The sequence below is a fragment of the Takifugu flavidus genome, chromosome 15 (genome assembly GCF_003711565.1).
Source record: "Takifugu flavidus isolate HTHZ2018 chromosome 15, ASM371156v2, whole genome shotgun sequence".
NCBI classification, from domain to species: Eukaryota; Metazoa; Chordata; class Actinopteri; order Tetraodontiformes; family Tetraodontidae; genus Takifugu; species Takifugu flavidus.
Window position 1 is genome coordinate 12,663,343 of NC_079534.1, and position 27,094 is coordinate 12,690,436.

Genomic DNA, 27,094 nt, shown 5'->3' on the forward strand with positions numbered 1-27,094 from the left:
CACTTCAGATGTATAAATATGAAATAAATGCAGCGAAAACTGGATCTGCCTGATGTGCTTTTGATGTTTTAAATCCACCTTATGACAGAAGATGCCCTGAAATTCCCAGAAAGTTGCACCGAAAACGGCGCCTGACCGCCCCGCTTTCACGCATTCAGCCTTTTCCTGCAGCCGGATCCGTCGAAAACATTTTTTCCTATAATGCACGGTTCTGTTGCCACGGTTGCACATAAACAAACATGTTGGATGTTTATTGCATCATCTGTTACACTTTGGCAGGTTCTCCGAAGTGCAAAAATAGCTAAGAACGCCTTAAAATCACGACCAACAGCTCATCAGGCATGCGGAGCATCAGATTTCTTGCCAAATTTTCCACAAGAAGAAGGAAAAGCCAAGAAGAAATAAGAAATAAGCATCATAAGCTCTGTGCGAACCCACCTGGAGGGTTTCGCTTTCCAGGAAGAGACGCAGGTGGTGTTCAGGTGATGCAAAACAACAGTCTGGTTTTGATTGAACAAGCAAAGGATTTTATTTACAACACGTACGGATGATAACGCTTCCTCACACATTTCCTCCTTGTGCATTTTGTTGCAACGTCTTTGGGCTAGCCAACAGAAATGAAGCTGGGTAGTTTTGGAAAAAAAAAAAAAAAAAACACCTTTAAAAAGCACAATTCAAGCATTTCCTCTATAAATTTTGGTTCGTAGTTGTGATGATCGGAACTCAAACAGAATTGGAAGCCTTTTAACACTTCTAAACTGATTAAGGCAAATTTAAAGAAAAGTCAACACAGTTGAGACAAATGCCAAATAAATTGAGTCACGTTTTTTTTTTAAAAAAAGGGATAAAAATGTCTATGTTGTTCATTCAAGTTGCCGTAGATTCAAAAGCTGGGGTCTTGATCCGGGTCCTCCGTTTTTCTCTGGTTGCTGGAGCCTCCACTCGGCTGAAGGAGATCTGCCCCCTCGCCTCCTTCTAAACTCCATTTCTGACCCGATGACAGCGCCGTAAAGGTGCCAGCAATAAACTCTAACATAGAGCAGAGGAAATGTGACTGGTAAAAGTGGTTCTGGTCTCCTCAAGTCTGTAGAAAAGAATCGGAACCCTTGGCTGAAAATACGGAGTTCCACCTGTGTACAAACGCTTACTGTTAGTTACTATTTATCGAGATGGCTGAAGCCAATCCAGAAGAACCCCAAAGAGACAGAAAGAGCCCAGAAAGTCCATTGAAAGGACTCCTGTGATGATTCAGAATGCAGCTTATGTTTCGGTCCAGAGCCCCGTTTTATAAAAAAAAGAAGAAAAACAGTCCGGCTCCTCCGCTTGTATCACAAAAAGTGCACTTTTAAGACTGGAACTGTAGATGAGATCGTTTTCCTGCAGGTCGGGAGACGAGCGATCGTAGCAAAGTTCAGGGAGGTGAATAAAAAGTTACAATCGCCTTCAAAGCTCTCTCAATCAACAAGAGAGGTCCAAAATATACACCGGGCGAACGGAACTACGCAGGAAAGAGAACATTCGTGCAGTTTTGGAACCCTTTTTTTCAGGAGTTTATGTCGTGATGATGATGATGATGATGAGGGGAGGTCTGGCAAATTGCGCCCTCTTTGGCTGGTGTCAGGAAGGACATGTGAGATGAGCAGGTGCTGCGGTACCGTAACCAGGGTAACCAGGAGAGAGGCGGGAGGATGGATGAAGGAGAACCGGTCAGAAGGAGAACCGGGCGGTCGTCCTCCTGACGGAGCACTAATGCTAGGAGGTCTGCAGCAGGCGTCTGTAGTGGGGCATGATCTCGTGTTCCGGCAGGTGCAGGTTGAACTCCAGCGCCACCAGGACGGGGAACTCGAAGGCGATCAGCTCCCGGCGGTTCACTCTGAAGCGCTCCTCCAGTTTCTGAGGGAAGGGAACAGAGGAGGAGCTTGAGCATTTTAATGAGCATTTCATAACCGGCGGCTCCGCGGGGCCTTTGTGCAAGAGGAATTTCCTGATTGGGCAATTTGGCTCAACCGTTGAGGAAGTGAAGCTGGAACTGCAGTTCGCTCCTTTTACTTTCACCCAAAAGACTCTCGGACGGACGAAATACGAGCGTCGGGGGGTCGAGATTGGAAAAAGAAATAGGAAACATCGTCAATAGGAAATTTCTAGACCCGCTTGGTCAAATATAGAGTATTTGTGATGTGAAACAACAGTTTCTACAACAGGAACTTCCATTCTTCTCCTGGAAGCTGTGGCCCCACCAAGGATGCCCTTCAGAGCTGCTCAAGGGAAGATGTTCCACCTTCCTCACAATCTCATGTTCACTCTGGGGGTTTATTTTGCTCCGTCGTTCCTCTACTTTTACAGTTTCAGTATCTTGAATTAGCATGATGACACATGATGTGGTTTAGCTTTCGAGGAAAAGGTGCCGATTTCCGTACATTTAGGAAGAAAACCACCCAATAAAGAGCAAAATGTGTCTTTCTTGGGTTTAATGTTGCTGTATCGTTTTCCTCGTTATTCAAAAGTGACTCGGAGCCATTTTCACCATCATGGTGGGTCACAGCGATCTACGGGCGTCATGGCGACAGTGCGACTGCGATCTGAGGGGGACTCACGTCGATCAGAAGCTTGACCTCGTGCTTCTTCAGGTCGCCGCCGATCTTGGCCGCCAGCAGGACGCACGCCCCGGTGCAGAGCTTACGGTTCTGCTTGTTGAGTTTGCCCTGAAGAACCAGCTTTTCGAAGTAGACGAAGGCCATGGCGACGGTCGTCTCCTCGTAGCCGCACTCATCCTGGGCCAACTTCTTGATCTCCCGTTTCAAGCTGCGCGGCGGTAAAAAAAGCAGATCAGAGGAAAGAACGTGGCCTCCGCGCTCAGCAGGGACGGCGTCTTACCTCCGGATCTTGCTGAGGGTCAGTCGTATGTGGGGGAATTTCTCCTTGAAGGTTTCGTTCATGTCCTTCTTGAGGTCAGAGGGTTTGACGTATTCGATGACCGTAGTCTGGAAAAAGATCAAAATTGGTGATTTGCTCCAAAAAATGGTTCTCTTTATCTCCTCCCCTTCAAAATGTTCATGAATCGACTCTCTCGTGGTCGATTCATGAACTGACTGACTGACTTCAGGAAATGACCTCATTCTCCTGGACTTACGCAACATTTATGCCGTAAACCTTATATTAACGCTGGTTCCAGTGCTCTTTCTTTGGATCTGAATGGGAAAACTGGTTCCCAATGAGATCAAACTGATCCACGCGCTGCAGCGGCGTTACGGAACCCTGAAGAATAAAGAGGATTTCTCCTCTCCAGCCCCGTCAAGACGATTTCAAGGAACAAGTCAGATTTTATATTAAAAATGGAAGCAGTTGCCATTTCTCTGCATTCCGAGCATCAATTCTGAGAAACAGTCCCACAATCCTCCTCACAAGCACAAAGAGGCTTCTCCAGTGAATCCTTCCGCTTTGCCACATGTCAGCAATTAATCACAAACGCTGTGTTTCTGAGCGTTCCGAGCTGCTTAAAAACACATCTGCCTAACACAAAGTGGCATTTTTATCTGGGGGTTGGGTCATTATTCCTAAATCACCGCCGCTCCGGGACCTAAATCCCCATTTAGAGCAGAAACTTTGGCGTCCAGGTCTGTGGGACCAGAGAAATGCTCAGAATTCTGCCAGTTCCCATATGAGCACAATGGCCGTTGTTGTCCGCCGCTGGGTTTTTTAATAGTAGGAGGACAAAGAGACACAGAGTCCGGCCTTGACTGAACATTTCAGCTATGTCAGTCCTTGTGTATTCTACCAGCCTCCGTCAAAAAAAACACAACTCGTGAAAGAATGAGGGGGAGGGGTCCAGGCAGCTTTGTTTGCATTTCTTTTTCGCCTGCGATAAAACCTCCACGTTTTTCCCAGAAAAGAGCCAAAGCCGTCAGAGAGCGACCCGGCACACACAGGACTGGCGCTGGACCGGCGGACATGTGTTCATTCAGACCCTACGAGGCGGATCTGTGTCAGAAACATCCACCCGACCCCCCTGCCGAGGGAAATAAAAGCTGATAAAATTCCAGAGGGATTTTCTTTCTTTAATAACAAACCATCGCTGCAGACAAACACTTCCAGCGTGTTAGCATTGGCGGTGGTGGGAAAACGGCTACAAAGAAGGTCAAGACGGACAAAAATAACCTCCGACAAAGAGCGTCAACAGCGAGAAGATGAGGACCGTCTTAGGAAAACACATAACAAGAGTTGGGGGGTCCCTAAACGCAGCAGATTTCCAGAGATCCAAATCCAGCTGGAGGCTTTTCTCACCATGTAGGAGGGGAAAATGAGGACCCGCTTGTGTTTTCCGCAAGGCCACTGCGGGTCGTCCAGCAGGTTGGGGTCGTACTCGCGAAACTCCGCCACCTCGTTCCCTGTGGGGGGAGGGGGGGGCAGAGGGTGAAGGCGGTGTTGTCACCCTGTCATGTTTGGCTGGTTCCCTGCGGCCGACTGACCTGTGTCCAAGCTGCTCTGGTTGCTGTTGGCGCGGCCCAAACTGAGGCTCCGGTGGCTGGCGTTGCGAGACTGGGCGAAGGACGCGGTGGAGTCGATGGTGTTCCTCCGGCCCCCCAGCACGTTGGTGGGATACAGGAACTGGGTGTAGGAGACGGTCTGCAGACAGAGAAGTTAGCGTTTGAAAACGCAACGGTTGAATTTCACTGCTTGGATGTTTTTAACAGGGGAAATTTGAAGAAATAAACAGTGAATGTGCCAAAAACAGCCGTCTTACGTTCTGCTGCGTCGTCAAAATCAACGGAAAGTGCATCATTTAACACATTTATTCCAATTTTCCTCTTATGTTTGGAACCTATTAACTTTGAGAGGACTGTTTACACCTAAATAGTCCTGGATCGATGCCCACAAAACTCCCAAGAACTACGTTTATGAAAACTGAAATCTATCCTGCAAATGCACCTTTGAACAGATTTAAATTTTAATTTTTCATGAATCTATTGCGTGCAGCACTTTGATGGCCGACTTGTTAGCGTGGACTTCCTCGTTAGGAGCTGACAAATGAAGGAAAAGCAACAGAACGTCACAGTTCCAGTTGTGTGTATGTTCTTTCACGTTATTAGCGCTAACATGCGCTCCGCCGTTTGCTTCCTCACCTTTCCATCGGCACCCAGCTCCACTCCTTCCAGCCCGATCACCATCTCCTTGGCGCTGACCCCTCCAGACGGATGCCTCTGGCGCCCTCCTTCCAACTTTACATCCCTAACGAGCACAACATCTTCAGAGATTTCACCACAACAGCCGCGCTTTCACTTCCCCAACAGGAAGTTCTTTAACTCTGGCACCGGACACAAAGATCAACCTTTGGGGGATAAAAGGGGATATCTGCTGTTGCTGAAACGCCCTCCTGGTGTGAGGTCACATGTTGGAGGGTGGCGAGCGCCCAAAACGGAAGAAGATTTCTGCGTTAAACGCCAGCTGCTGAGAAGAGCTGCAGGATTTAATTGGCCGTTCAACATTGGAAAGCCACAACTGAGCGGTGAAACAGCCATTTGAATAAAGTAGGACACTGCTAATTAGATATAAAGATAATATTTGACTTCATTTCATGTGATGATTTTAGGTCAGTAGAGGCTAATGAGCGTCCATGAAGCAGATTATATGTCTGCAGTGCACGTGAGTCACACTCCACCATTAAGAATAATTCTTAGTTCTTCCCAGCAGTCTAGATTTTTTGTTTTAATTCACTGGCGACAGCAGGGCCTGTTTTTATTTACATTCATGGTATAAAGACTGAAATCATCCTCGTGATTCAAAGGAGAAACCATCTCCTCCTGTGTCTGAATCAAGTGTCCCATCCATCCAGGACCTGTATATCTCCAGGACCCGGAGGTGTGCAGGTCGGATCACGGCCGACCCTTCCACCCTGGTCACGGACTGTTTTCCCCCCTCCCCTCAGGCAGGAGACTACGGTCCATTCGGACCAGAACCTCCCGCTACACTAACAGCTTCTTCCCTCTGCCATCAGGCTGCTGAACACCAAGTGACTTATCACTTAAGCACCATGTACAGCAGCCAGCCGGACTCACGAACAATACACTACTCCTCATGGACCTGCACTATTTCTCACCACTCACTTTATGTAAATACTGTATATAAGTCTTATTTTATTTTATTTATCTTATTCTAGTGTGGTGTTGATGTCTAATGTTATGTTGAATGTCGCAGCGGCACACCACGACAAATTCCTAGTTTGTGTAATACTGTGTATTCATGTACAATGGCAATAAACTTCTCTGATTCTGATTCTGATTCTGCTCACGTGTAAACGTAAATTTTTGATTTAGCTTAATCTGTGGGTCAATCATAACACGGTCGCCGCGCCGCCTTCATCTCCCCGGCCTTGACCCGTCTTTGTCTGCGAGCAGATAAAGAGTAGAAACACGACCCCTCGAGCCGTCTGGATGATGTGTAGGGCCGGTCTGAAAACACTGTTATCTGGCAAACAGTCACTGTGGGACACACTGTTGACAGACGCATGAGGCATTAAAATCCCCAGACAGCAGACGTCCCACAGAACAGCAGGAGACTAAATTAGAAGGGGAGGGAAGGACATACAGAAAGTTTTCCACGGAGCCATTAATTTAAAGAGAAAAAAGTCGGCTGGAAACAAGGAAGAATGAATGGAAATGAGAAAAGAAACCGGGAGAGTTCAGCGACATGCAAACTCTGGAACGTCCCAGAAAAGCTTTACCATTTCTGCAAAGTGCTCAAATGCTCGGTGTTCATAAACATATGGTGGTTTCTGGATAGACTGCTGGTTAATAATAACCCTACAATCCTTAAGAGTTACTCATTGTTTCAGGTGAAGAGGTCACTTTCTTTCCACTCGTGTCCCCTACTCAGGTCAACATTAACCCATCCACGTCTTTTAGGTGCTCCAGTATCTCAGGAAACCTCAGAACTGCCTCGTTATACCAGAGAAGCTGGTTTGGACGGTGCGGGTTTGATATTACAACCACCCAACGTCGTGTCCTCATTTAGTCTGATATTTTGTGTTTAAACAACATTTAAAAAAAATACCGCTCTAATGTTTGGAGCAGCATATTAGCTTAGCTTAACAAGAGGATTAAGCCTGTCCTTAGAGGCCCAGAAGTAAAAGCTGATATTTGGTAGCCATGGAAACTGCAAGACACCTTATTTGGGCTCAGGCCTGGTTTTCTTTTTTTTGCAAAGACAAACTGGAAAGGAACTAGAAACAGAAAAAACAGCAATTTTAGACAATTTATTTTGTATTACCCTTTCATTCTGGACAAAGTTGGGTTTTTCCCTTTCTGAGTGTCATTTTATCTTCAACAACCGCTAAAAACCCAAAACTTCACGTGATTGAGGAGGGTTTTAAACTGGGATAGACCAGAGCTGACAGCGCTTTAGCCAGGCCTCATTAGCTTTGCAAGAAATGTAAGGCTCGAGGCAATAAACAAATGAATAGTTACAAAAAAAAACACGGTTTTGCGTAACGCAGCAACAGAAACTGCGGTCGGTCGCAGTTAAACACAACATTCAAAACTAATGAGTCTCCTAATTTTCCTAAGAAGCTAATGCTAGTGCTAAACAGCCAAGCAAATGGTGGTTGCAAGTCGTAAAAACGGGCTGAACGAGAGGAGCCAAAGCCACCGAAGCCACTGTGGAGAAACACAATATAAGCGCCAAGCATGGGTCTGTAACACCGTACAACCCACTGTTGTGAGTCAACATAAAACTTTATGGTGACGATGCATCCACCGGAAACAGCCCATAGCAACGCAGGCACCAGTCAGAGGAGAGCACATCCACAGAAATAAGAGGAACGGGGAAACAGGGAGGGGGGAAGAGGGAGAACAGGCTGGAGGAGGTTACGAGCTTCGGCATGCTGGAGGATACCTACCCCACTTGGCTAGAATCTCGATAGGGCAGGACAGAAAATACACTATAGAAGGATCTTCTGCCACTGATAAGGACTATCCTATAAACACAAAAAAATGGCAAACAGGCTAATCAGTGTCTGTCCCGCATCTGTTCCACAGATCTGATGTTGGGACAGTAAAAATAGGGGGAAGACTGGATGAAGAGAAAAAAGCCACGATGCGTTTGTGTTTGGGTGTTTGTTAAGTGAGGAACTTTTATCCTCTCCCGTCCACAACTACAGGCATTTACGCTAGTCTGAACTCGTGGATGAGGGGCCTTCCCACGTGTGCACAGGTCAGTGGGACCGAGCGGAGCGGCCCAACAACAGCCTCAGAGTGGGACGTGCACACGTGGGACGCGTCCTTCCGCTCTGCCAGAAGCAGCAGGAGGACATAACACAAACCACACTCTCTCCTTTGTTGATGTGCTTTGGCCGTGGCGTCCAATCAAATTTAAGCTCGCCCGCTTTGTGGCGGCGAGCAAATCAATTTGTTGAGAATCGGGACAGAGGAGAGCGTGAACGGGCCGAGCTGGGCCGCCATCAGACCTGACAGGTAACGTGAGAAACCTCCAGACTGCCGTGCATTCGACTGGGCCGCCCTCCATTAGCCGGCGGCGGCTCCAATTGACTAACAGGCGGCGTCGCCGGGCTTCGTACCTTCCGTTGCGTATATCATGTTGCCTCATGTTCTTTATGAAGTGGATCTTCTTGAAGCTCTTTGGCCGGGGTGAACCTGAGAGGGTTCGGCACCTGAAACGTGGAACAAAGGCAGCGGATGCGTCAGCGGGATCCAGCGGGAGTCAGAGGTCAAGCGGGCCACGCCCACCGCGGCCCTGGACAGCGTCCTACCTGCGGAGGGGAGCGTTCTCCTCGATGTCCTCCAGCGTTTCAAGCGAGGAGCGCTGAGAGATGAGCCTTCGTCTGAGAGCAGAGACACAGATAAAAGGGAGAGGAGATGAAAAGAGCACACACTGGGCTGACTGTTGCTCGGCTTTTACAGCAACACACACACACACCACACACACACACATGTTGATGGATTGGTTAGATGGCGCAGGACTAAATCGCAGTCATCCCACCACAATACCTTAAGTGGCATGAGCGTAAAGCCAAAGTCCATCAATTTTCCTGACTAGCAGAGGAGCCGTTCATAGCAGAGCAACATTCAGAGCAACAAATTTAGATTTTACAGCCCTCGACCTCATCCTGCTGCTCACCGCCTTCATCTTCTCATTTTTATCAGTCATTCAGAGCTTTATTTTAAAGGGTGCACCTCGCACGCGCAGCTCCCCCTGCTGGTAGGCTGAAAAACTGCTCCGAGGCTCCTCCTTCGGTATTAGCAGAGCTGCATTTGCACAGCAAATGTGACTCAGTTCGGACTGTTTTTGGGCACCTTACATTGGAAATGACCTGGTACCTGGCACACAAACAGACAGGCTACATCGTGGTTCCTCCATCATTTAAACACACTCGCACTTTAAGGAGGTATAAAGCTATTTTTAGAATTCTGGCTGTTTCTGCCCCATTGAATAAAGTCTGCCAAAACACTCTCCCAGCAGACCCGAGACACTCCTGTCCCGTCTAAAATAAAAGATGCCGTCTTCTGTTAGGCCAAGCCTCGGCCCGTTCGCGTGTAAACAGCAAGTTTAAATGGTTTTAATTATGGATATGTGTTTGTTTTTAACGAGCTTGTTTCCTATTAAATTGGACGTTTTAGGTTGGATCTCAGGGGTGACACATCATGACTGACAACTGTGCTCCATTTGCAACTGGGTGGGGGGCAGAACGGACAGGAACTCAATACTGCGGCTCCACTGCTTGCTAATGAGAAGGCCGGCATGCGCATTCCCACTGTTTTTGCTTTATTTTGCAGAAAATAATAAAACAATGCTGTATTCTCATGTTAATTCAGGTCGGTGAGCTCCAGTTTAACACCCAGTAATGGTTAAAAAAAGCAGGTGTGAATTCTCTGCAGATCATTAGAAACAACGGTTCCACCCGCACTCGGTGGTTAAATTACTAGAACAAGTCTTTGGGTCAGTGGATCTGCTGGGATCACGGCGCCTTGTCCAAGATCAGAGGTGCTAAGAGGATAAAAAGCTGAATTTGTGTAACATTTGGTCACAGCTGGCCTTCATTTCACATAATCAGCTGCCAAATTAAGAAGCATGAGCTATTTTAAAAAACGGTTTTAATCCAGTAATGAAGCAGGTTCTTTCTTCTTGCTTTTAAATCTTTTCCTAAAACAACCCAACAATCGACACATCGCGACCCTCCCCCTCCTCGGGGGAGGGGAAGGACAGACAGACAGACAGCCCTGTGTAAATCTGGTTAATGAACAGCAGGGCGTGAAGACAGAATAACAAAAGATGACGGCGTTCGAGGAGTTGAATCAACGCTGCAGGAGATGAGGCGAGTGTTTCCCCGAGGAGACGAAGAAACCGAAAAGCTAAAGGAGCGTCGCCCCGACGACCATGACGGCTTCAGCCCCCTGACAGATTTTTCTGAGCTGAAAGGGCACCGTGAAGGTCAGCGACCTCCTGCTGAAGGTCAGAGCTGCGAGTTGCTATCTCACATCATCTCCCAGCAACAACCTCCAGCAGCTGTACCGGTGCCTGGACGCAGCCGCTCGCTGGTGGCTCAAGAACCAGCAGCGACACGAAACGCAAAAGTCAACTCCGCAATGGCACCAAACATCTAAACCGATCCAAAAGCGGACGGTTGTCCAAAGGTCAGCGTGATAAGGACGCCCAAGATAACCGAGCTGGGGACAAACGTATGATTCCAGATTAGAAGTGGGTCAGAAGCTGCATAAAGGAGACCATCATGTTGCATGAAGGTCCGCAGGAACCACTGAATGATGAGCAGCTCCTCAGAACAGCCATCACATCTTCACAGACTTCTCTCTGCTCATATGGGCCTTAAATGTTGCTGACACCTATCCTCTCTTTAGGATGGACAGATGCACTCCCCCAGCCCAACAGCACATTTTTAAACTGTCACCGATCTTCAAAAATCATCCACCGGTTTTCCAGAGGTCACAGATGCTCTGCGGGGACTTTGATCCGAGCCGCGCCGGACGTGTCTTTAAGACAGGAGATGTTTTCCAGGCCGCTGCAGATCCTGGAAACAAAAACAGCGTCCAGGCCACTCATTCACCCCAGACACCGCTCCAACAACCAGAGTTAAACCAGTCGGTTTCTCCTCCGTCTCACATTAACGAGCTTCACAGAAGCCTCCTGCGAAAACAGCTGCGAACCCACAAGAAGCGTCGCCGAGTGTCCTAATATCCCCAACAAATGTAATTCTGAGCATGCTTCAGCTACGGAAAACAAATCCATCCTCTCGGTCTGCAGATGTTTCCAAAAGATCTGAGTAACTGGAGCTAAACAATGAAGCTGTAAAACTTAAGTGGACCGTTTAGATGTGGAGATTGCGATGTTTTGATGTTCTTTGCCGGAAAAAGCCCGAGGGAGGCCACTCTGGACCTCAGATGCTCCCTGGAGTTTCCTGAGAGCAGGAAAATAAATGATGAGGACGGCGGTTCAAGAAACTAAACGCAACATTGTGTGTGTGTGTGTGTGTTTGTGTGTATGGCAACAGCATCAATAACACTATTCACTGTCCCGGGTCAGAAACAGAACAAGGCTGTTGAAGCTCAACTCCAACATCCAGCTGGAAAATTGAGGATCATAGGCCGTCATTAAATCTTACAAATTTACAGGCAAACACACACTTTTTTTTTTTTAAATGTCACATTGTTTTGGCTGAAAACTCTTCACACACTCCCGGGGGGAAAATGTCTTGCGCAATCTTGCAAATATGCCAACCGTGACCTCACAGGAGAAGAATCAACCCCATAACCAGAAGTATGTGACCCTAATGCAGGAAAAACTCCACGGGGGCCGTTACAATGGTCTGGCCTGCTGGTTTTCCATCCACAACCTCCGCTTCGTCATGCTAAAAAACCTCATTAAAGCGCTGTTAAGTGTATGACTCTGCACTGCGGGGGTGGGAACAATAGCCCAGCATTGCTGCAACTCAGTAAAATAAGCACAGACACTAGACGGATGCGCACGGTCGTCTGTGTACTCCGCCTGAGCATTAGCATTCATGCTAATCTGTATTCTTCCCGTCCTGTAGGCTGCAGCTCTTGGCACGCTGAATCACGATGGCTAAATCCTGCAGAGCGGAGTGGAGTCATCCATCACTATCGCGCATTACGATCATATGAGCGCACAGTCTGAAGCTGCCTCAGAATGTCTATTTTGGCAGCACATCAGAATCGCTGCAACTTCCTGAGTGGGTGCAGTGTCGAAGGCCAAAAAGTCTGAGGGGGGAGAGCCTGTCTCGGATGCCTCTGAGGGAGGAAGTGGAGGACAGGAACAACAGAGCGCAGAGCCAGGCTGCTTCTCCCCAAAGCCGGGCATCCTGCCTCTCCCAGCCAGGGACTTCTGGCCACGTTTCCAGCAGCTGCCCTCAGAAAACAAGCCAGGCTCTGTGCTGAGAACACGTCTGCCTGCGTGCTGCTGGGACACGGCTCGGCCCCGTCAACAGGTTTCTCAGCGTTAGAATTCTGGGCGGACGTCCTCGGACCACATTCCTGATGCAGAGTACAGTAGAGTCGACTCCATTACAGTAAAACCGGACTGAACGCAAGTGCGCGTGCTCAAATGAGACACCGCGTACGCTCAAACTGTCCACGAAACCTCGAAGCCTTGCAGACTTGTGGCCTAAAACCGGGCTCGGCACAATTTTAGCATACGTGTTCGCTTGGGGCAACGTTTTAATCTGTAGGATACACATTTAAAGGGAGGTTATTGTACAGTAACTAGAGAAACATGAGGAATCGCTGGCTCAGCACCGACAAATCAATCAGCTGTCCGTGCTAATTAGATAATCTGTGTAAGAACAATCTCGCCTGGCAACTGCCCATTAAAGATAACAAAGTAGCCACATGATGTAGCCCTGTTGCACTGCTGCATTGCAGTGTTATTAACGCATGCATTTAAGGGCAATATGTGCAGCTGATGCAAGCAGACCACCCTGGAAAACAGGTCTGGGTTGATGAATAATATTTACACCCCATTGACGTCCATGAAAAGCCTTTTAATGGCTCTTTCGGTGACATTGTTCGCATAACTGCCGCTTTGAAGGACAACAGAGATCACTCAGACGGGGCTCACAGGTCCTTACAGCGCTCAGGGAAATGACAATTTAATTACCAAGCATATGCCGAGGGAGGCTGTGTGACGACTGAAACCCCAACGAGGCGGCGCAACGACTAGTGTCAAAGTTATTTTGGCGATCAGAGCGCTAATTGGCCTGTTGGACAGCAGCAAACTCAGTCAGCGTCGTGTCCCGCGCTCTGATTGCAGTATCAAAATGCAGATTCAGAGGGGAACTAAAGGCTCTGCGAGCGTTTCGCTGTGAAACTCGCTGTCAAAAGCAGAGCAGAGTGTATCTGACAGCAGGTTGTGGCAGCGAGAGGACAGCGGGACGACTGCGGCTGACAGGAGAAGCTCTCCTCCAGCCTCCCCGTGAGCAGAATGTCGGACAACCCCAAAACGCGTCCACGCGGAGCAGCATTCCTCTGGTTTGTGTTCGCCAGAGTGTCGAGTTACAGGATGTTTACAGAGCGGAGGGGGGCGGCAGGTGTGTGCCAGGCTCCCAAATGACATCCACTAAAAATAATTTGAGTAAATTTGACAAAGTGCACGCAAGCATGATGTGTGCTGCTGAGGTGCCCCTGGCTGGAATCTAGGTTACAGCTCCACAGCTGTTGGACCCAGGATCAGACTAATGTCTGCCCTGCACAGGCCAGCCAGCGCCACCCTGCAATCACCTGTATGGGGTGGACATACAGACAACTGGACTTTATCCTCCTGCTGTTTATTGTGGAGTCCAGACAGACTAAACAGCTGGCTGTAAAAACACGGTTGCTGAGGTTCCATCGTTCCATGCATTAAAATCATGTGTCCTGGTTTAAAAAACCGTGCTTACATAGCTACTGAGAGGTGGTGGTGGTGGTTAGTGATGCAGAATCAGGGTCTGTCACCTGCAGTTGGCTATAGGACCCACTTCCTGGCTTAAGTTTTGTGGCATGCTTGTTCTAACCACAGCGGCGTAGCGTGAATGACCTGGATTGCGCACACCCTGCCTGCAGATAAGCCGTCTTGAACGTGCATGTTTCCCAAAGCACTGGTTACCTCGATCTCTGCAGCTCTATCGCGGAGTTGGCTATGTGTCCGCCCTCCAGGCTGAAGTTCTGGGAGGTCTGCCTGGAGTAGGGGGCAGGCAGGATTCCCTGAGTGTAGGTCTGCAGCCTCCCTCTGGTCGAGGGTGGCACCGCGGAGAAAGGCGAGCTGAGCGCCGAGGACGCGAACGCGTCGCACTCCGCGTCCGCGTTCGTCGGGGCGGCTGCGGGAGCCGCCACGACACCGGCCCGGCCGCTGGCGAGGAGGTTGTGGTTCCCCAAAACGAGCGCCTCGGTCGCGGCGGTGGCCGAGGCGACGCATTCCGCGCAGCGCCGTGCGCCGAGCGCTCCGGAGCGACAACCAGGCTGTTTCCAGTCCTCGTCTCCAGCGAGTTGTCCTCCTGGCTCTGATTGTCTGCATCGTATTGCACCGGCCGTCCGTCGAGGGAAATGTTACTTAGGAAAGACAGCGCCGCTTGCCTCCTCTTCGGGTCTATGCGTTTCCGCGTATGCTCGATACTGGAGTGCTTGATCTGTAGCGTGGCTGTGGACGCGTTGCTGCTCGTTGCAGCCGCCATGGTCCGCGTCCGGCGATCCGAGTCCCTGCAGCAGCGATCTCACCTCGTTATCATGAATGCAGAGTTACGCGTGTCTGTGTTTGGTGAATGGCACTGTCTCTCTTTTAACAACATGCGTTTATCTGGGTGAAAACAGCGAGGTCACGTGTGTGCAGTATTGTGGCAGCGCAGGGAAAAATTGGACCAATCGGCGGTTAGGAATGTGTGTGTGTGTGTGTGTGTGTGTGTGTGTGTGTGTGTGTTGTGTGTGTGTGTGTGTGTGTGTGTGTTTCCTCTTTACCTTTTCCTGCTGCTGCTGAAGCTTCCACTGTGGAGAATGTGCGAGCATTCCAAAATCACACGCACACACATCTCTTATAGATGTGTTATAGCAACAGTGTTACTCTGCACGAAATATTAGAATTATTGTTGGAAGAAAAAGTTACTCTTTTCTTCAACTTTGACATTTATGCAGAAGAGGCAGCATTTTCAGGCAGATCAGAGGCAGGGGGGCTTTTATTTGGTCAGAATATCACATTTTCGACGCCAGACATCTCTATAGCAATGGCGACATCTAGCGGCATTATTGTGAACTGCTACCAGGAGTTCTACCAAATGCGCCACCTAGTGGTAATTCTGGTGACGGCAGCTGGTCGGCCGTGCATGGGCGGTGTCAGCACATCGCACACTATTTATAAGAAACAAACCCGAAAAACAAGACGCCAGACAAACACAGTTCTGGTCAAGTGACGTCCAATACTTTGCGCAAGGGTTGAAGTAAATGTGCTTGTTCCCTCACTGTGTGAACCTCTGTGTATTTGTGCTGTGTTCAATTAACATTTAGATCTTAAAGTGCATGTTAAAACTGTAGTGATAAAAACACAAACCAAAACGCTTTAACTACACATATATTGCTGACAGGCTCATTAAAACATGCGTCTTTGTTGTGATGCTAACTTAGCCTGATTTACCAGTGCATGTGTTCGTGAAAGTAAGTTTCATTCACAGTTCTTACATCATCATTCTCTTATCTGCAGACCTGTATTCCCTAAAATCTTTATACAGCTTCATTATTCATCACTTTGAGTGCTGTCATTGTTGACTAGAATCATGATTCTACTCACCCACCAATACAATGATGAACTAAACTGATTAAAATCAGTGACGTCACTCATCTAATGTAACTTTTCCAGTATCAGAAAGGTCAGCTCATGCGGAATCAGCCTTAAAATATTTATTTCATGGTCAACTTGTCATACTGAATCTATTACTGACAACAATACCAGTAACACCTAAAATAAAGTCATTTGGTGCTAAAAATATATATTATAGAAAATGTAAGAAGATAATGGGCTATCTATATGTATATTTTAAAAGGCAGTTATAACAGAGGCATTACATATTCTGAGTAGAGTAAAACCATGGTCCTAAATTAATGCTATCTTGAAAGATCTAAATTAATTTGTGTTAATTTGCACCAAATATTTGATAAGGTTATCAAATGATTTTGTAGAACGCAATATAACTTTGAACACTAGATGTCGCTATTCGACCTAATATATCTGCTCTTTGCTCAATGCTCCTTATTAAAGCTGCAAAAAACAGCACCCGACCGATGTTTATGAAGATGCACCATAAATCCACAAAATCTGTGGCAGTTTAATTCCAACAATTTTATAACTGTTATAAAAGGTGTTTAATAACGTGTCCGATCATTTCAGAGATTGTGCTACTGATGATCACCAGGTTTATACATTATTCTGAAGTGAAATGTTTCCATTAAATACCTTTTAGAAATTTTGAATCATTTATCCGAGTAACTTCCAGGAACGATGAAAACCAGAATTAGCTTTGAATGGCAGCACGCACAACGCTTTTTAAAACCGCCTGTTCACCAGTGAAGTGTAGGAACTGCAGGGTTGTTTGGCCCCTGATAATCTGTGTGGCCCATCAGTCCTCGCAGCTCCTGCTCTCAGTGAGTAACTCTGAGCTTCCTGTGTTTGTGTGAAGTTTCCTACCCATGAAGCTCTTTAGCTGCACCTCATTGTCGGGCTTCATGCAATTGACTCAGCCGTTACTTCGCTGTGATTAAAGGCAAACACCCCAACGAGCCTTGTAAATTGCCAGAGCAGTAATACTGTAATCTCTCAATGCACGGGGCATTGTGTAGCAGTGCAGTATTTATGGCCGTGATTATGAAAGCAGAAATCTGAAAGGGAAAGGTGAGAGGATGCGGTGTGGAAGGAAGAGGGCAAAGGTTGGCCGTTACAATGGGGAAATACAGCTTTGTGGTCCAAGTAATATTTTAATCACGTAACCTTTATTTTACTGGGAGAAACCCCCGTCGTCAAGTGCAATAAGTAATCGTGCTGATGTTTCTGTCAATCCTGTGCCTGGGAACGCTTTCACCCTTTTGTTTTTTTGTGCCAATGGGATTTTGAGCCATCGCAGGGGAAAGCAATTAAAATGCCTGCCAGGCTATTTCAGGGGTGCTAATGTCACTCCTTGCCTTAGTTGGGCTGGCTGCTCTTTACGTGCACGTCAGACACACACTTAGCTACGGGCAGAGTGCGCTTGTATAAAATCCATGATCCTCTCCTCATTTGGATGGTGGTGCAGGTTGTTGCCGTTCCAGTCAACACAGAAGTCTCCCGTGTCCCCCAGTGGAGAAAGAAATAAATCAACATTAGCACCCGGGGTCAGATTAGGTGTGTGTTGATGAAGGATTTAGATAAGGGCAAGTGTGTGAGGCCAGTGCGGAGCGCTCACAGAGGGACGGCTCATCTTAATGGAATCGTGGCGTCACCGGAGAAACCAGCAGGATTTAAACCGGAGTCCACACGTGCATGAGCTGGAAACAGAGGCCGTCAAATTCAGGGACTCGGGACTCGGACGCTTTTTTAATCGACTGACTTAAAGCGTAAAGTTGACGATTTCGTTAACGATTGTTTGAATCCAAGTTTAGCTTTGTGGGGACTGGACGAAAAGTGTCAAGACTACAAATCAAAGGGTCGTTGTTTGCACGTTGTGTCCTCTCATGCTCCAAAAACCAAGGTGCAAGAGTGGCCGGGACGGGGCTCACGTGCGCGCTGACGTTATGACGTCGTTGTAAAGAAAGCCATCCCGGATATTTAGGAAAGGGAAGGACTTGTGCCTGTTTGCCTGACACAGATCGATGTCCCGCTGGAGTGTCGGTGCTCTGTGGTCAAGAGGGCAGGGCTGGGGAGGAGGAGGAGGAGGGGCCTTCAGGCGCGGCGATGTGGTGGGGTCTGTGGTCGTGGCCTACGATTGATGGCTCTGTTCCAGGTCGAGGAGAGAGAGAGCCCACCCGTGTGTCAGAGCCTCCCCCCAACATCAAACATGCCGTATTATGTTGATCTATGGAGATGGCTGGGCCGCACTTTCAACTGAGTCAGGCCAGGTCCATCAAAGGATTTATCTCTTCACAAGATTAAAGGGGGCCAAGGCGTCTGCCACACAAAGGCTAACTCTTAGGGTCAGCCGGGGTCCTGAACCGGGAGATTTACGCCGGGACAGCCAGAAGAAGACGCTTCAGGCTCTCTGAGGTCTGCCAGCCTGTAAATTCAGCGGGCAGTTAGCAGGCCGACGCCCACATCATTTGATCATTTATCCATAAATATCGGTTCATCTCAAATGTCCCCTCACGTACGCACGTGCAGTAAATATCCAGCGGAGAAACGCCGTAAACTATCATCTAACAGCTAAGACACATTAGCGCATATTTTCTGTCAGACCAGAGTTGAAGTTATTCAAAACCTCCTTTATATTTCTGACATTTTCCTGGCATGTTTCAGGATTCCACAGCAGTGACGAAATCACTTTTGGAGAACGTTGGGCCACTTTTTTTGTTGATTTTCTTTTTTTTCTTTCTACATTTCCTTTAAAATAGCACGGTTCTGTTGTTGGTTGTGTGTAAGAATATCTGAACTGCTTTGGGCTGAATTTATGTCACATCCAGTGACTTGTTCCTGTTGCTTTGACCTTTGATCTCAGAGCAGTTTGTCACATTGTAACATTTTTGGTCTCGGAATGCAGCCCGGCCTTAGTGCTGCTCTTATTGTAGGACGTTTGGGATCATTTGCCAACTAAAAGCAAAAACAACCATAAATATTCGTAGAATTTCATGTGAGAATTAATGATTAACCACGTCTGAGACTGTAAATGCCATTTTTTTCTTTCCTTTGTTCTTTTGTCATTTGCACTTGAGCCAAACGTTGACATGAAAAAATAATTCGGCTGAGAATTTCCTACTCTTGTTGTTTTTTCAGACAAGTTTGCTCCTTTTAGGCGCGTTAGTCACTGTTTTTGGTAGCATACTTTGCTGTTTTCCTTCTGTCTTGCAGTTAAAACACTCATTTATATTCAGCTGGAATGGAGTGGGTGAGAGACACGGAGTAGGAGGGTGCTGAGATACGATCGGGAGCCGTAATTGCGATGATGGGGGCTCTGGCACAGGGAGGAACGGGAGGTTTTAAAGGGAGCGTGGCAAGAAAGGGTTAAAATCATCCCCAGGAATGCACCTTGACATGCCGTGCGATTCATTTTAAATAGGCAAAGCGTCACTTCCACGACCCGCGAGTGTTAGGTGATGTTATTGCAGGGGCGAGGTGAAGGGAACCCACCCACAATAATGATAAAGCTGAAAACGAATGGAAACGACGTTGCTTCTCCATAAAAACCAGCCCAGAGTTTGGACCTGCTGTCCTTTGTCTCGCACAAGCCTGATGATAGGCTGCACCTGTGCTTTTTACTGCAGAAGCTCCAGAGGGATAAACACCAGAATTCCACACATTCAACTTTGAACACATGCAATGAGGAAATATTGCCGCCTTTATTCTTTGTGCGTGCGTGTGCGTGTGCGTGTGTGTCTGTTGACCTATCTGTGTTACACCTATCAGTATTAGCAGAGCGCCGCTACGTGCTGCAACTGCCAAGCCTCGCCCATAGTGGGAGGGGAGTACAGGGCAGGGTCAACACTGTGCAAGCCAGAAGAGACGCTGTGCCTGGCACCGACGCACACACACACACACACACACACACAGCAGATAGACAACCTTGGGAATAACAACCAGGGAGAACAGAATGTACATGAAAGAGGCCGTGTCTTCTTCTCCCTCCCGCCCGTTTCTTTTCTCGCACCTCGGGTCTGAGGAGAGGACAAAAACATCGGCTACGAAGTTGAAAATATCGACTCAAGCAGCTCCCTTTTGGTTTCTATTCCCACTCATTCCCAGCAAGGACGGGCTCTTGTGCTGTTTTACGGTGGTGTTTGCTCCTTAACAATGAAGGTGTGTAAAGGTTGAAGAGCAGTATGGTGTAATCACCCCCCACCTCCCTCCCTCCCTCCCTCGGTCACTGTCAAACAGGCTCAGGAGGAGGTCACACGGCGTGACAGTAAACTGTGAGCACCCACTGCAGGCTTCTATTTCATGTTAAATGCCCTGTTTCAGCAGCACGCCCAATGAGTTGCAGATGAGGGGAGTCAAACCGGCAGCTTTTACATGTGTCGGCATTTGCTGCGCTGTCCTGCAGGAGCCGGAGGATCAGTTGCACATTTTGAGAATTTGTTGTTGGGTGTGTGTGCGTGGGTGTGTGTGTGTGTGTGTGTGTGTGTGTGTGCGTGTATTCATCATATATGTGATGTCACCATTACTGTTTACTTGCCTCTTTCTACAAGGCTCCATTTTAAATTTGGTTGGATCTGCTTTTGGTATGTTTTCTATTTCTACCTCAACACCATCCTAGATGACCTTTGACCCTTTGCATCGCATTGTTGGGTTTTTTTTTCCTGCGCAACCAAAGCGTGCCTCAAATTCGCATCTACGAATTTCAAGTCAAATAAAAGAAGCAAACGCCAGGAGGGCAAACTCAGCCGATCCCGATCCGCTCCGGATCGCCAACCGCTTCTTCCCGTTATGGACCGGAGTTGCTGTTGATGAGAAAAGGGTTGAGGGAGAGAAGAGAAAACACAAGCGGCAGATTTCAGGCATTCTACAACGCATTAGGTCATGAGAATTGGAACCCGTGCTGTTTAAATGATGAAATGGTTCACCAAAGGGACCTCGACTGAGGTCCACACAATTGGTCACCAAGAGGTCGTCTCAACCAGGGCCAGAGGAGGAATGATAAATACGCCCGACTCCACACAATTATTAAATTTCTTCATTATGTTGTTTCTTCTAGTCCTCGGCAAATAAAGTCGTTCTGCTGAACATGAGCTCCGTCCTCGTGTGGGAATTTGAACGTGACGGACGCGCTGTGAGCGACGGGGGCCAGAGAACGGAGAGGTCGTCGCCAGACATCAGAGCTATTTTTGTTTGTAGAAATTCAGAAGTGGTCCTGTTACCCTGGAGGCAGCTCGTGTTTTCCATATAGCTCAGCGACTTGGCAGGCCTGTGCAGGGGCCGTTTCACATTGGGCCCCCTCCCGACCCTCCCTGCTTCAGCCTCCCCTCCGTCTCCCCCGTAATTCTCCCTTCCTCCCGCTATCCTTCCACCCCCCGCCCCATCAGGAAAGCGCTCGTGGCCCGCAATGGAGACAGCCTGACTGCGCAGGCGGCCCAGCAGATTCACTGGAGATAAGTTTGTGTGCGTAAGCTGGGCCGCGACCCTTGGCAGCAGGACATTGACCAGATCCTGTCAGCGAGAGGGCAAGAGCCGGCCTAGCACCTCTTCTGCTCTGCCCCCACCCCCCCTCTCCTACTGTCTGCATGCACGGCTCCTTCCAACAAGCCCAGCAGGGCCCGCAGGAGAAGACAGACCCCCCCTGGAGCCGAGGCTTTCCTCTGGGACCTGGGTCTCCATCCCCGGTCTCCCCCGACACCTCCTGTATGCACAGTAGAGGTGCCAAAAACACACTGACACACACAGTCAAAACTCCTGCAAGCACACAATGGGTCCCCAAGACGACTTCCCCTGTCCCACGGAAAGATAATGGATGGCGGTGTGTGGCAGAGACGCCGAACCACTTATGAAAACACAATCCTCAGTGCTGCATCAGCACTTTTTTTGGTCTCTTTTGTCTGTGGAACGGTTTCAGAGGAAACACCTAAGCTGGAAAATTGATGATTTGTCATGTGAAAGCGCAGCTGCCGGCACAAAGCATCTGACTGTAGAGGAACCCGGAGAAGCTGAACTGAAGCGAGGACGGAAGCATTTGTCTCCACAAATGCTGTTTAGACCAGCGCGTCCATGTTTGCCAAGCGGTACCATTGACTTCCTGTCCGGCCCGAAAGGACCAGATGAAAGACCTGGCACGACTTGAAATGCCACAGTAAAGTATTGTCAATTTGGTGGCTTTGAAGTAAAGATAATGGGGCTTTCACTAGTTTTTATCTCCTTCTGAGACTATATATAAACCAGGCTGCGCTGGTCAGCGTCATTTCGCTCTTTCCAGCAAACCAGTGGCCAGATCAGTGTAAACACAAATCACACACAACACACTTAAAAGGCCGCGTTTCAGCCGACCACAAATCATATACTTAACATCAAACTAATATTTATCTCATGCTGATACTGAAGCAATTTCTGTCAGGAAATGTACTCAGCTATCAAAAATAAAATCGCTTAAATCCTATACCAGTAAAATAAACATATATTGAACCGTACGTCCGAGGCAGCCTGTAGTCTGCAAGTATTTCCCAATAACGTCTCTGATCAATATGATAGAGATGAGCGTAAAATTGCAGGATAAAGGTTAAAAGTAAAATTAGGGTCTCCCAAAGTGTCCTAAATCCTCTATTTTACAAAATTAGAAGACACAAAAGCTGATGTAGCAAAGTAAAGGCACAGGAAAATGTCATTAAAGAGTGGTTGCATCACAGATTCTATCTGTTCTTCTTTTCTTCGACAATTATGCAACTTTAACAGTCTTTAACACTGAATGCTGGGACTCAGAATGACACGTGTGTTTGTTGAGTTTTATACTTGGAATATCAGGCGAGCGTCTGTTGATGTTTTGGAGTCTGAGGGTGATTTGAAAGCTCCAGAGGTAAAGTTGTAACCAAATCGATGCATTTGAAGTCCCTTTTTAAGAGCAAAAACAAACGTCGGCGAAACCTCCAGTGTTCTGCCTGAACACCAACGGTGCCTGTTTAGCCTGCGTGCTCGCCTCAGTGGTCATGTGACCGAGGAAATATAAATGTGGTCGAAAAAAGGAGTAAATTAGGCTAAAAAATAGTGCAAATTAGTTCCATTTTGAGTCTTATTTTGATAATTAGCAGATTCTGGTCTGTTTTATCTCAGAACTGAGGCTCATTGCCCGTTATTGTGAACTTTTCTTCAACCATTTGTGGCCCAAAGGAACATGAATCCATACCTTCTTCTGCTCTGAATCACAGCCTACCACTAGAACTCATTTCTCACCAAACAAGTGACTCCTCCACACCGCGCAATAAGAAGCTGAACCCAGCTACTCATAGCTGGAAGGTTAAACCTAGTTTGTCATCAGATTCCAGTGGGAGGAAGGGATGGAGATGTTGTGCAAAGAGCAACCAGGCCTCCTCTCAGGCAGCGTTTGACTCCTACTGAAGCCTCCTCTAGGAAATGGCAGCAGAAATTCGCTTTGAAACCAGAGGCTTCACCTCTTTCGGCACTCTCACTCCTCCTGTCCGGAGAAAATTGATTGGGTGGCAACTTAAATGCACCACGCTGCTCCACCCAAAATGAAAATGTTTCTGCTTTTTTAAAGTTTTTGGCGAGTTATTTGATATCATTTATGTTTCCCTTTGACAAATTTATGGTTCCCTCTTGCTCACGCGTGACATCGGTGAGTCAAAAATCATGTTGTTTCACAATAGAAGGTCAACACCAGAGATTAAAACATTTCTGACATTTAAATAGTCAGAAATGAAAACAACAGGACAGCTGAGGAAGAAGACGGAGGATTAATAATACATGCTGAAATCTATGGTATCTTTTTTATTTTAAGAAAACACTTCATTATTAAGGAGATATGGCTATTTGATTATTCTTTTTTAATAGACTGTTCATGTTGTTTCCTGTATGTGCTTAAATGAAGACAATATTGCAGGTTCCTGGTGTCAAAGCGAACTTTCTACCAGGTTGTGGTCCATCGGTTCACCTCTCTGTGGCTCCTTCCATCCGACGTCTCGTCCCCGGATCATGTTGGACGGTTGGGAAGAGAGAAAAACAGCCGGGAATCTTTAAACACAAGTGGCAACATGCTGTCCGAGTGAATGCCAGGTGCCATAAATCTGCGACGACGCTCGTGGAAGCTCAATCGTCGGCGTGATGACACAAATGTGACACGCTGCTTCCAAAAGTCTGCTGCCGTTCTCTGAATTTCCGCTCACATTACACAACATGGACGAGGCTGTGATCCAGAGTCAATATTGCCATAACATGATTCAACCTCAAGAGTCTTCTGCGCTGGCAGTGTTGAGACTGTGGTGCAGATAGTTTTAATCCCGAGACTGCTCCACCGAAACGTGAGTTTGGGGGGTTTTAGGGGGATTGTATATTACTGCATTTTTAAAAAAGTTCGAAATAAAACCCTGTATTTTGTGTGTATCGCGTGATGGTGCATTTGTTAGCACACAGGTCTCAGGAAGGAAGGTTCTGGGGTCAATGATGAGGCCCAAAATCACACAAGTCGATGGGAAATTTGGGTTGTTATAGTCAGAAAAAAACCAGAAACCGCTCAAAACTCCACGTTCCTTGGATGTAAAACATGTTAAAATGATCTATGGATGTTTTCATGATGGGGATTGGTGATTTTAGTCAACTGCGGTATTTCTTCAGCACTTTGGTCGGTGGAATATTTGTCTTTGCATTTCTGCTGGTGGTCCTCATCACGAAGCTATTAATCTTCTTTAATCAGCCTCTTCTGGGGCTTCGCATTCAGTGTCATTGTGTGTTACAGACATCTTCCTGTGAGTTGGTGTCAAAAGCCCGGTTGGGTTCTGCTTTGTTTTCCGCCGTCATAAAAATTAATGAGGCTTTTTATGTGACGCTACTTCTGCCATAACTCATGCACTTCACTTCAAATCACCAAGTAAATGACCATGTTCTTGAGGGAGTGTTTAGTTACAATTAACAGCACCAAAGAGAGCACTCTGTTCCATCGGATATGTTTTCTGTTCTTTGGGGCAAATCTTTCAGCATGATCACATTTTTAAACAATTTTCATGGAGTCGACCAATTCGGCAAAGATGTTGGACTATTTCCCAGATTAAAAAATCCACTGATTATTTATTTATTTTGACCAAAGTTATGATAGCGAGGGGGAGGGGGGGGCATTAATTTAAGAGTGAACATGGAAAATCTGGCAGGTGAGCTACCTGAAAGTCTTTTTTTTAAATTTTGTTTTGAAGGGGAAAAAAGTGATCACCAGTTGAAGTTAAATGGGAAATATGGGATAATTAAATACGTTTCATATGCTTTAGCCTTCACGACCCTGTTATTCATTCAAATGGGCGTTCCCAACAGACTTATTAATCAATTACAAAGAATCTTTCCCTTTTACTTATTTCCCTACCTTGAGACTAATGGGAACATGCCTGCGACTTGTTCTTCCAGCCCTTTAAAGGCACCATTTTGGGCTCTAGTTTGGATTGTGTTAAAAGCACATCTCTGCATGGATAATAAAAAATACCTCGACAACACGGACATTAATAATTGCAGACCTGTTGGCTCTCAGACCCGCCGCCAGCAGTCGTTCAGTCAAACCTATACATCTAAAAGTGGACTGACATCAACATCCGCTGACTAAACGCAGCACAGGTAAAATATTGTTCTCGGCTGTTTACCTCACACACCGCCTCCCCTTTAATCTCTAATCCCCCCTTTGAGCCCTCAGACAACACAGGCCAGCAGACCCATTGTATGGAATTCCACGCTGCTCTCTCGAGGTGTGTGATTAACCCTACTGTACATTCGAGCAAACATCACATCAAAGGGCGCCGCAGAGGGTGTCTGAAGGCGACAGGTCAGCGCAGGGTGAGGGGTCAGACCCGGGCTGGAGGATGCAGTGAGGAATGCTGGGTTGGCTGGATCCACGGCTCGCCGTTCCTCCTCCCTCAATTAAAGTCATAAAGTCCCCATATTTCAAAGGAGCCTGATGAAGACTAATGGTGAATAAATTCATCAAAGGTGTGGAAAATGCAGCTCAGAAACAGGCAGTGATGTCGGAACATGTTCTCAGACGTGCTTGTCTGACATTCCCGGGATAAAAAAGGCTACACAGTAGATGTATGGCGGCGCTGTCTGTCTGACATTTCCACGATAAATTTCTCCTGAATGGTGAAAACAGAGAGGCACAATGAATTTGAGTCATGCTTTAGAGTCACGTGACATTTAATGTTTGTTTTGTTGCCATAATTCACATTTCACACAGGGATCTCTCACTCCCTATAGTATTTGGTTGACTGCAGGCTCACTTACATGTTGCATGTACATTAGTTAATATTTATGGCACCGATGTTGTCAAATATCCCATAGAGAATAAAGACGGCTCGCTTGACGTCTGTTGCCGAGCAATCCGTCCCCGTCATGCAAACAAACCTCAACACGGACCCGACTACTGAAACTAACCAAGCACCAACGCCAAAGCCAGCAGCAACCAAGCGCCTCGGTCTGAGGAAATAGCTCTTCCTACCAGCAGGGGGCAGTCATTTAGTCTATTTCATGTAAAAGGGGAACTCAATATTTCCTCCAATGAAGTTGACAGGACTGAACACTGTGGACATAAGCATGAATAAAGCAAATATTGCCCCATTCTCTGCAGCTCTCCTTCCCTCGCTTGCTATTTAGCAACATGTCTGAGATGGAAATGGCCCCGATGTGTTGTGAACGAGTTCATTCAAGAGTACAAGCGGGCAGAAGGGTGGGTGAGAAAATGCAGCACTGTAACTTCAGTTTCAGGTTTTAGCTTGATCTATCCGCAGTCACCAGAGGGTTCCGTGCGAGATGGAACCTGCAGACAACAGAGGGTCAGGGTGCCCAGCTCACCTCACCTCTCCGATTGTTTCTACATGTTGGATTTGTTTTTGGTGCAGTGTTCAAAAGGTGCTACCATGAGTGGTGTTATTGTCGAGGGTACTTCCTTTCCAAAGCAAACAGAGAAATTCCATGTTTTTTTGTTTTTTTTTAAAAACAACTATATTTCAGTGACTTTTCAGTGACTGTTCTAAAACTCTCCTTAGCATCATAATGCTAACAGAGTTTGCGTGCTCTTATACTGCTATTGGCTAGCTTTTCTTTACAAATGAAAAGTGAGCAAATGAAAAAAGCGATGAGAAATGAGGAGCAATGGACGAGGAGGCTCCTTTGAGTCTATTTGCATGTATTTACCACTCCCTCATAAGTCATCAGCCAGATTTGAATACATTTTCCAGAACTTTGGAGTGCACTGGAAACCCAATCCATCCAGATTACCGTCCAGATTTTT

General features: G+C 47.2%; 1 protein-coding gene across 1 annotated transcript; it reads right to left on the minus strand.

The window, feature by feature from the left end:
• Positions 1 to 504: 504 nt before the first annotated feature.
• cables1 (Cdk5 and Abl enzyme substrate 1) lies at positions 505 to 14,830 on the minus strand. Its single transcript, XM_057057862.1, is given in 11 exon segments — positions 505 to 1,893; positions 2,595 to 2,802; positions 2,875 to 2,981; positions 4,282 to 4,385; positions 4,467 to 4,623; positions 5,121 to 5,226; positions 7,892 to 7,969; positions 8,570 to 8,662; positions 8,762 to 8,833; positions 14,122 to 14,425; positions 14,428 to 14,830. Coding segments are annotated over 11 exon segments (1,629 nt in total). The 5' UTR covers positions 14,687 to 14,830; the 3' UTR covers positions 505 to 1,752.
• Positions 14,831 to 27,094: the final 12,264 nt, after the last annotated feature.